Source organism: Hemitrygon akajei, chromosome 24 (genome assembly GCF_048418815.1).
Source record: "Hemitrygon akajei chromosome 24, sHemAka1.3, whole genome shotgun sequence".
Classification (NCBI taxonomy): Eukaryota; Metazoa; Chordata; class Chondrichthyes; order Myliobatiformes; family Dasyatidae; genus Hemitrygon; species Hemitrygon akajei.
Window position 1 is genome coordinate 259,563 of NC_133147.1, and position 11,423 is coordinate 270,985.

At 41.7% G+C, this 11,423-nt stretch overlaps 1 protein-coding gene across 2 annotated transcripts in view; it reads left to right on the top strand.

Annotated features, from left to right (window-relative positions):
* Positions 1-11,006, top strand: part of tmem39b (transmembrane protein 39B) — an 85,315-nt gene extending 74,309 nt beyond the window's left edge. For both annotated transcript variants that reach the window (XM_073028150.1, XM_073028151.1), the window contains 2 exons: positions 5,102-5,222; positions 10,662-11,006. In XM_073028150.1, the coding sequence (XP_072884251.1) occupies positions 5,102-5,222; positions 10,662-10,898 (358 nt within the window). In that variant the 3' untranslated portion in view covers positions 10,899-11,006. The remainder of the gene's footprint in view (positions 1-5,101; positions 5,223-10,661) is intronic.
* Positions 11,007-11,423: the final 417 nt, after the last annotated feature.

Below are 11,423 nucleotides of genomic sequence, written 5' to 3' on the forward strand. Positions count from 1 at the left end.
ATAGAGGCAGAGAAATACAGTACATAAACAGGCCCTTTGGCCCATCTAGTCCACACTGAAACCATTTAAACTACCTACTCCCATTGACCTGCATGTTCCCCTTAAACTTTTTGCCTTTCACCCTTTAACCCATGACCTCTATTTGAAGTCCCACCCAACCTCAGTGGGAAACGCCTGCTTGCATTTACCCTGTCTATACCCCTCATAATTTTGTTCATCTTTATCAAATCTCTGAATCTTCTATGTTCTAAAGAACACTGTCCTTATCTATTCAGTCTTTCCTTATAACTCAAGTCCTCCAGTCCCCACAACACCCTTGCAATTCTTTTCTGTACTCTTTCAACCTTATTTACATCTTTCCTGTAGGTAGGTGACCAAAACTGCACACAATACTCCAAATTAGGCCTCACCAATGTCTTGTACAACTTCAACATAACATCCCATTTCCTGTAATCAATGCTTTAATTTATGCAGGCCAATATGCCAAAAGCTTTCTTTACGACCCTATCTACCTGTGATGCCCCTTTCAGTTAATTATATACCTATATTCCAGATCCCTTTGTTCTACCACACTCCTCAGTGCCATACTGAACTCGAGGGGGAGCAATATCCTTGCTGGTAGGTTTGCTAGCATGGTTCGGGGGGGTTTAAACTAATTTGCAAGGGGCATGGGACCTGGAGCGATAGAGCAGTGAACGAAGTGCATGGAGTAAAGCCAGATCTAACATATAGAGAGACTTTGAGGAAAGAGCAGCAGAATAAAGGGTATAAAGGTAGTAAGGTAGAAGGGCTAAAGTGTGTGAACTTCAATGCAAGAAGCATCAGGAACAAAGGTGATGAACTGAGAGCTCGGATACATACATGGAATTATGAAGTAGTGGCCATTACGGAGACTTGGCTGGCACCAGGGCAGGAATGGATTCTCAATATTCCTGGATTTCAGTGCTTTAAAAGGGATAGAGGGGGGAAAAGGGGAGGGGGGTGGCGTTACTGGTCAAGGATACTATTACTGCTGCAGAAAGGGTGGGTAATGTAGCGGAATCCTCTTTTGAGTCAGTATGCGTGGAAGTCAGGAACAGGAAGGGAGCAGTTACTCTACTGGGGGTATTCTATAGTTCCCCTGGTAGCAGTAGAGATACCGAGGAACAGATTAGGAGGCAGATTTTGGAAAGGTGCAAAAATAACAGGGTTGTTATCATGGGTGACTTTAACTTCCCTAATATTGATTGGCACTTGATTAGTTCCAAGTGTTTAGATGGGGCAGAGTTTGTTAAGTGTGTCCAGGATGGATTCCTGTCACAGTATGTTGACAGGCCAACTAGGGGGAATGCCATACTAGATCTAGTATTAGGTAACGAACTAGGTCAGGTCACAGATCTGTCAGTGGGTGAGCATCTGGGGGACAGTGATCACCGCTCCCTGACCTTTAGCATTATCATGGAAAAGGATAGAATCAGAGAGGACAGGAAAATTTTTAATTGGGGAAGGGCAAATTATGAAGCTATAAAGCTAGAATTTGCGGGTGTGAATTGGGATGATGTTTTTGCAGGGAAATGTACTATGGACATGTGGTCGATGTTTAAGGATCTCTTGCAGGATGTTAGGGATAAATTTGTCCCGGTAAGGAAGATAAGGAATGGTAGGGTGAAGGAACCATGGGTGACAAGTGAAGTGAAAAATCTAGTCAGGTGGAAGAAGGCAGCATACATGAGGTTTAGGAAGCAAGGATCAGATGGGTCTATTGAAGAATATTGGGTAGCAAGAAAGGAGCTTAAGAAGGGGCTGAGAAGAGCAAGAAGGGGGCATGAGAAGGCCTTGGCGAGTAGGGTAAAGGAAAACCCCAAGGCATTCTTCAGTTATGTGAAGAACAAAAGGATGACAGGAGTGAAGGTAGGACCGATTAGAGATAAAAGTGAGAAGGTGTGGCTGGAGGCTGTGGAAGTGAGTGAGGTCCTCAATGAATACTTCTCTTCGGTATTCACCACTGAGAGTGAACTTGATGACGGTGAGGACAATATGAGTGAGGTTGATGTTCTGGAGCATGTTGATATTAAGGGAGAGGAGGTGTTGGAGTTAAAATACATTAGGATGGATAAGTCCCTGGGGCCTGACGGAATGTTCCCTAGGCTGCTCCACGAGGCAAGGGAAGAGATTGCTGAACCTCTGGCTAGGATCTTTATGTCCTCGTTGTCCACGGGAATTGTACTGGAAGATTGGAGGGAGGCGAATGTTGTCCCCTTGTTCAAAAAAGGTAGTAGGGATAGTCCAGGTAATTATAAACTAGTGAGCCTTACATCTGTGGTGGGAAAGATGTTGAGAAAGATTCTTAGAGATAGGATCTATGGGCATTTAGAGAATCATGGTCTGATCAGGGACAGTCAGCGCGGCTTTGTGAAGGGCAGATCATGCCTAACAAGGCTGACAGAGTTCTTTGAGGAGGTGACTGGGCATATAGATGAGGGTAGTGCAGTGGATGTGCTCTACATGGATTTTAGTAAGGCATTTGACAAGGTTCCACATGGTAGGCTTATTCAGAAAGTCAGAAGGCATGGGATCCAAGGAAGTTTGGCCAGGTGGATTCAGAATTGGCTTGCCTGCAGAAGGCAGAGGGTCGTGGTGGAGGGAGTACATTCAGATTGGAGGGTTGTGACTAGTGGTGTCCCACAAGGATCTGTTCTGGGACCTCTACTTTTTGTGATTTTTATTAACGACCTGGAAGTGGGGGTAGAAGGGTTGGATGGCAAGTTTGCAGACGACACAAAGGTTGGTGGTGTTGTAGATAATGTAGAGGATTGTCGAAGGTTGCAGAGAGACATTGATAGGATGCAGAAGTGGGCTGAGAAGTGGCAGATGGAGTTCAACCTGGAGAAGTGTGAGGTGGTACACCTTGGAAGGACAAACTCCAAGGCAGAGTACGAAGTAAATGGGAGGATACTTGGTAGTGTGGAGGAGCAGAGGGATCTGGGGGTACATGTCCACAGATCCCTGAAAGTTGCCTCACAGGTAGATAGGGTAGTTAAGAAAGCTTATGGGGTGTTAGCTTTCATAAGTCGAGGGATAGAGTTTAAGAGACGTAATGTAATGATGCAGCTCTTTTAAACTCTAGTTAGGCCACACTTGGTGTACTGTGTCCAGTTCTGGTCGCCTCAGTATAGGAAGGATGTGGAAGCATTAGAAAGGGTACCGAGGAGATTTACCATGATGCTGCCTGGTTTAGAGAGTATGGATTATGAGCAGAGATTAAGGGAGCTAGGACTTTACTCTTTGGAGAGAAGGAGGATGAGAGGAGGCATGATAGAGGTGTACAAGATATTAAGAGGAATAGACAGAGTGGATAGCCAGCGCCTCTTCCCCAGGGCACCACTGCTCAGTACAAGAGGACATGGCTTTAAGGTAAGGGGAGGGAAGTTCAAGGGGGATATTAGAGCAAGGTTTTTCACTCAGAGAGTGGTTGGTGCGTGGAGTGCACTGCCTGAGTCAGTGGTGGAGGCAGATACACTAGTGAAGTTTAAGAGACTACTAGACAGGTATATGGAGGAATTTAAGGTGGGGGGTTATATGGGAGGCAGGGTTTGAGGGTTGGCATAACATTGTGGGCCGAAGTGCCTGTAATGTGCTGTACTATTCTATAATTAGGCCATTCGAAACATCAAGTCTGCTCCACCATTCAATCATGGCTGATTTATTTTCCCGTCAACCTATTCTCCTGCCTTCTCTCCGTAACCATTGATGTCTTTACTAATCAAGAATGTATCGATCTCCACTTCAAATATATCCAATGATTTGGCCTCCCAGCCATCTGTGGCAGTGAATTCCATAGATTCACCATCATCTGGCTAAATAAATTCCTACCCAGCTCTTTTCTAAAGGGATATCCTTGAAGCTGTGCCCTCTGGTCCTAGATTCTTCCACTACTGGAAACATCCCATTCACATCCACTATCTAACCTTTCAATATTTGCTGTTTCAATGACATTTCTCCCCCCACCCCATTCTTCTAAACTCTAGTGAGTACAGATTCAGATCAATCAAACATTCCTCATTTTTTAACCCTTCATTTCTGGCATCATTCTTGTAAACCTCCTCTGGTCCATCCCCTCTCCAATGCCAGCATATCCTTTCTTAGATATGGGGTTCAAAACTGTTCACAACACTTCAAATATAGTCTGACCAGTGCCTTATAAAACTTCAGCATTACATCCTTGCTTTTATATTCTAGTCCTGTTGAAATGAATGCTAACATTGCATTTGCCTTCCTTATCACTGACTCAGCTTGCAAATTAACCTTTAGGTAAATCCTGACGAGGACTCTATAATCCTATTGGCGCCTCTGATTTCGTTGTGGGCTGAAGGGCCTGTAATGTGCTGTACTATTCTATGTTCTATGTTCCTATCAAAGTGCAAAACCTCACACTTGTCTGCATTAAATTCCATCTGCCAAAAGTCATTCTAATGATAATGCACTTAGATAATGCAATTATGGATGCAGAAACTTTGGAAAGGATGCAGAAGAGGTTCACCAGGATGTTGCCAGCTATAGAGGTTATAAGCTTAACAAACTTAGATTGTTGGAAGCTAAGGAGCAAACTGATAGAAATGTTTAAAAATATGAGTGGTAGAGACAGGGTAGACAGTCTGAATGTTTTTCCCAGGGTAGAAATGTAAAATACTACAAGACTTGCATTTAAAGTGAAGGGAGAAAGTTTAAGGAGATGTGCTGGACAAGTTATTTTACACCGAGAGTGGCAGGTGACTGGAATGGAAGTGGTGTTTAAGAGGCTGTTAGACAACTGGAATGGAGGGATATGGTTCATGTTTAATTCAGCATCATATTCAGCACAGACATTGCGGGCCAAAGGAGTTGTTCTGTGTCAAAATCAAAGTAAATTTATGATCAAAGTACATGTATGTCACTGTATACTACCTTGAGATTTATTCTCTTGCAATCATTTACATGAAAATATATAATGATGTATAATAGAACAGATTGTTAATGAAAATCTAATTTTGAAATAGTCACTGAAATTAATGGTGGTTGTTTTTGACTTTGAAGAACTATTTCCAGGACTACCCATCATTACATTGCTTTTATTTTTTTCTAGCTGGTCAGAAGAGTACATGTGGCCACAGGGAGTGTTAGTAAAACATAATAAGAATGTATACAAAGCCATGGGAAATTATAATGTGGCAATCCCTTCAGATGTTTCGCACTTCAGATTTTATGTAAGTATTGTTTAACATTTCAGGGGAATTTTCAAATTTTATGATTGTAATAGCTATCTTTGTAATCATTTGATTTTAAGAATTCTTGACATTGAATTTTAAATATGGATTGTTATTGACTGAAATTCAAAGCTACTAAATCTAACTCGGAGGAACTTTTAGTTAAATTAACATTTATTTGAAAGTATGTATTTAAGAATTTGTTCTTGTTTATAACTGCATTATCTCAAAGTCATAGTCATTTAAAATGTGAGTTGTGCCCTGTCTGGTAATTAGTGGCTGGTAGCTGTCAGTGTAGTGGTAATTCCATACATCCTGATGTTAAGTTATCTAAATTTATACTGAGATTACTAATTGCAATTGATGACATTCAGTAATTGAAAATCAAACAAGTATTGCACATGTAATTGGTTTATTATTGTTGCATATACTGAGATGAGGCTGAGAAGCTTTGATTGCTAGCCGTGCACACAGATCATTCCAGAGATAAGTTCATCAAGGTAGAAAGGGAAAAGCAATGAATGAATGCAGAAAATAATGTTACAGTCACAGAAAGTGCAGTACAACTCGATAAAGGTGGTGCAAGGGCCATGATGAGGAAGATTGAAAGATCAACAGGTAATCTTTACACTCTTGGTCTTTCAATCCATTCAAGGGTCTTATAGCAAAATAACAATCCTTGAGCCTGATGGCATGTATTTTCAAGCATTTGTATCTTCTCTCCAAAGAAGCGGGGAGAAGGGAAAATGACTGGTGTGCCTTTGATAATGTTGTCTGTTTTCCTGAGGCAGTAGGAAGTGTAGACAGAGTCAATAGAGGAGATGCTGATTAGAACATAGAACAGTACAGCATTCCTTGTATTAGGTTATTGAGAGAAGAGCTTGCTGGGGCTTTGACCAATATCTTCATGTCCTCTAGCCACAGGCAAGGTCCTGGAGGACTGGCGAGTAGCTAATATTGTTCCATAATTCAAGAAGGGAACCAGGGATACTCCTGGAAACTATAGACCAGTGAGTCTCACGTCATTGGTAGGGAAGTTATTGGAGAGAATTCTTAGGGCTAGGATTTATGAGAATTTGGAAACCATGGCCTAATTAGGAAAAAACAGCATGGCTCTGTGCTGGGGTGCCAAGGTAATGCAGCAGTTAGTGGAACGCTGTTGTAGCTCAGAGTGTCAGAGTTCATTTCTGATGTCATATGTAAGGAGATTGTATATCCTCCCCATGAATGTGCGAGTTTCCTCCAGATGCTCTGGTTTTCTTCCACAGACCAAAGACAGATTAAGTAGTAGGGCTAATTGGTCATTGTAAATTGTCCCGTGGTTAGGCTAGGGTTAAGTAGGTGGGTTGTGAGGTTTGTAGGGGAAGAAGGGACTATTCTGCATGTTATCTCTAAATAAATTAGATAAATAAGTCATGATTGCAGACTGCAGAGAGATATAGATAGGTTAACTGAATGGGCAAGGGTCTGGAAGATAGAGTACAATGTTGGTAAATGCAAGGTCATCCATTTTGGAAGGAAAAATTTTAGTAGATCATTATTTATCTGGCAAAAAAAAATTGCAGCATGCTGCCTTGCAGAGGGACTTGGGAGTGCTTGTGCATGAATCACAAAAGGTTGGTTTGTGGGTGCAGCAGGCTATCAAGAAGGTAAATGGAATGTTGTCCTTCATTGCTAGAGGGATTGAATTTAAGATCAGGGAGGTTACACTGTAACTGTACAGGGTACTAGTGAGGCTTCACCTGGGGTACTGTGTACAGTTCTGGTCTCCTTACTTGAGGAAGGATATACTACTGGCTTTGGAGGCAGTGCAGGGGAAGTTCACCAGGTTGATTCCAGAGATGAGGGGGTTAGACTATGAGGAAAGACTCAGTCGTGTAGAACTGTACTCACTGGAATTCAGAAGAATGAGAGGAGATCTTATAGAGACGTATAAAATTATGAAAGGGGTAGATAAGATCACAATCAATGGGCCTGCAGGTGACAGGGTGAGTAGTTCCTCGGTATACACATCACCGATGCTCTCACCTGGACTGTACACACCAACTTTGTGGCAAAAAATGCACAACAGCATCTCTTCAACCTCAGGTAACTGAAGAAGTTCGGCATGCTCCCCCAGATCCTCAAGACCTTCTACAGGGGCATCATTGAGAGCATCCTGACTGGCTGTATCACCACCTGATACGAGAACTGCACCAACCTTGATTGCTGGGCACTGCAGAGAGTAGTACAGACAGCCCAGCGCATCTGTGGATGTGAACTTCCCTCCATTGAGGATATTTATAGCAGCGGTGCAGAAAGAAGGCCTGAAAGATCATCGGGGACACCAGTCACCCCAGCCATAAACTGTTTCAGCTGCTTCCGCCTGGTAAATGCTACTGCAGCATTAAAGCAAAGACCAACAGGCTATGGGACAGCTTCTTTCTATAAGTTATTAGACTTGTAAATTCACATGTCTTGTACATTGCAGCGGAGTCATAATGCAAAGATTTTTACTCCCTCATGTTGTGGGATCGATGTAAGATTTAAATAAATTCTAAGATAGAGGCAGGAAAGTTGTTTCCACTGATAGGTTAGACTAGAACAAGGAGACATAGTCTCAAGATTCAGGGGAGTAGATTTAGGACGGAGATGAGGAGGAACTGCTTTTCCTAGAGAGTGGTGAACCTGTGGAATTCTCTGCCCAATGAAGCAGTGGAGACTACCTCAGTAAATATACTTAAGACAAGGTTGGATAAATTTTTGTATAGTAGAGGAATTAAAGGTTATGGGGAAATGGCAGGTATGTGAAGATGAGCTGGATTGCCATAGAAGACAGAAGGTAGTGGTCAAAGGGAACTTCACACATTTCTCAAACTGGTCAGCTGGTGATATTGGTGTGATCGTAATTGGGTGAATATGTTTCCATCCCTTTTTGAAGTACAAGGCCAAAATTCATATCGAAATTGTATTCTTGAGACGTGGGACAGTAGATACTTGAATCTGGAGCAAAAAAACAAAACTGTTGGAGAAAACTAGTGAGCAGCATCTATGAAGGCAAAAGAATAGTCAACTTAATCTGATCAGAACTGATGCTGCTTGACCCACTGTTCCTCCAGAAGTTTATGCTTTGATTTTTGTTTTTAAGTTTCTTTTTATTTTATCTTGCAATATTTCTGTTGATTTTATGTCCATGTTGCGTGCTGGAAGGTTTAGTCATGATATAAACAGAATTAAGCCATTTAGCCCATCAGATCTGCTCCATCATTCAATCAGTGCTTTTTTTTTTAACAACCCCATACTCCTGCTTTCTCCCTGTAACCCTTTTGCCCATCAAGAAAGTCCTAGATAGAGTGGACATGCAGAGGATGTTCACAGTCATGAGAGAGTGTAGGACCAAAGGGCATAGCCTCAGAATACAAGGAAATCTCTTTAGAACAGATATGAGGAGGAATTTATTTAGCCAGAGGGTGGTGAATCTGTGCAATTCATTGCCACAGAGGGGTGCGGAGGCACAGTTAATAGGTTCTTGATTAGTAAAGGTGTCAAAAGTTGCAGGGAGAAGACGGGAGAATGGGGGTGAGAGGGAAACTAGGTATCCATTATTGAATGGTGGAGCAGACTTGATGGGCCCAATGGCCTAATTCTGCTCCTATGCTTTTAGTCTTGTTAATCTCTTCCTTAATACACCCAAAGACTTGGCCTTCACACCCCTCTGTGGCAAGAAATTCCACAGATTCACCACCCTCTGGCTGAAGAAATTTCTTCTCATCTCGTTTTTAAAAAGGTGTCCCCATATTTAGACCCTATGTTGTGCATCTCGATTCTCCTAGTAATGTCAATATCCTCTCTGCATCCATCCTATCCAGGACTTTTAGTATCTAACAAGTTTTAATGAGATTCCACCCCCACCCCCATTCTTTTGAATTCCTTTGAGTACAAGCCTCATATTTTACATCCTCCATTCCTGGAATCATTCTTGCAAATATCTTCTAAACTCACTCCAGATTCAGCACATCTTCTTGGATATGGGGCCCAAAGATTTTATACAATATTCTAAACGTGGTTAGACCAACATATAATAAAGTCTCAACACTACTGTTTTATGTTCAAGTCCTTCCGATATGAATGGTAACATTGCATCTGCTTCATTTACTCTGACTTTAAAGTTTAAGTTAAACTTAAAATACTCATGAACTACGACTTCCAAGTCCTTTTGCACCCCTGATTGCTGAATTCTCTCCCCATTTAAAAAAAACCAGTCTCCACCTGTAATTGTACTACCAAAGTGCATAACCCCATACTTTTTTGCGCTGTAATATCTCTTCCTTGCCCATTCTCACAATCTGAACAAGTTCTTCTGAAAACTCCCTGCCCTCGCATCACTCGCTACTTGTCCCTACAACTAGCTTGGTAATGCATGCAAACTTGCTGCAATGTGATGTATAAAGGGAAAAGTTGCAGTCCTAACCCCTGTAGAACTTCAAAAGTCACTGGTGCCATGCTGACAAGAACCCCTTCATACCCAGTCTCTGCCTTTTACCAGTCAACCAAATTTCTATCCATGCTAGTACCTTGGCTCTTGCACTATGGGCTGTTATTTTCTGTAGTAGCCTTGTGATTTGTGTGCAGTACCTTCCCAAAAGCTGCCTGCAAAATCAAATAAGTAATGTCCACCAACTCTTTTTTGATTAACCTCCTTGTTACATCCTCAAAGAATTCTAACAGATATGTCAGGCAAGGTCTCCCCTTGATAAATTTGGGTGAAGTCAGCAAGGTTTAATCATGTATTTCCAAATACTCCCAAGTTTTCATTGTTAATCATAGCCTCTTAGTGACTACTCCCAAATGATATCTTCATTCTGAGATGTAACTCGCTGAGGTTTAGAAGAATACGGGAGAATCTCATTGAAACCTACCAAATGTTGAAAGCACTAGATAGGGTGGATGTGGAGTGGATATTTCCTATGGTGGGGGTATACAGAACTAGAGGGCACAGCCTCAAAATTGAGGGGCAACTTTTTAAAACAGGTAAGGAGGAATTTTTTTAGCCAGAGAGTAGTAAATCTGTGGAAATCTCTGCCGTAGACTGCAATGGAGGCCAAGTCCGTGTGTATATTTAAAGCAGAAGTTGAACATTTCCTTCTTGGTCAGAGCATGAAAGGATATGGCAAGAAAGCAGGTGTATGGGTTTGAGTGGGATCTGGGATCAGCCGTGTTGGAATGGTGGAGCAGAATTGGTGGGCTGAATGGACTAATTCTGTTCCTATGCCTTATGGTCTAAGGTATGAGAATGGTGTGAAAGGGATAATAGATCAGCTGTTATAGAATAGCAGAGCAGACTCAATGGGATGAGTGGCCTAGTCCTGCTGCTATGTCTTATGGAAGCCTATTGCATGACTGAAGTTTACTGTACACCTGACTTCTGTCAAATTTTGTTGTGTTTTTATCTCTTTGCAGTTTTTCTTCAATAAACCATTGAGGATCCTGAATATTCTTATAATTATAGAAGGACTCATCATCCTCTATCAATTGTACTCGTTAATACGTTCTGAAAAGTGGCATCAAACAGTATCTCTGGCGTTGATTCTCTTCAGTAATTACTATGCCTTCTTTAAACTACTGCGAGACAGAATAGTCCTGGGCAAAGCGTATTCATATTCTGCAAGTGGGAATTCAGAGAGTAAAGTCAACTAGATATTTTGTCATGTATCCTCCAATATTTGTTAAAATGATTAAGCTTTGTATTTTTTGTTACTGTTGTTTTCATGTAACTTGCATTAAAATATTTTTATATGTCACATAGCCATTATGCATTGTTTTTCATGTTTGATGTTTGTAAGATTCCAATGTTGCCCTTGGTAAATGAAAATTTTTTAATACTACTGATGTTGGAAAACCTGAAGTGAACACACACAATACTAGAACCACTCAGATCCGGTACCATTAAGCGATGCTCTCTTTCCGCAATGCTATCTGACCACTGGAGGCCCCCCCCCAGAGTTGCAAACATTTCAGTTATTTTTGACCTAGCCATAGTTACTCTGACACAGATGACCTTACAAATTTCACAGACACCTTGTGGCTCATGTCTGAGGTGGTGGGGCCACAGTCTGACATAGACCTTACGCACAAGTCACTCTTTACCACATCAGTCCCAGGGTATATCTTGGTAACCCACCAAAGGTAGTAAAGGGACAGTATACAGATTGAAATTAGTTG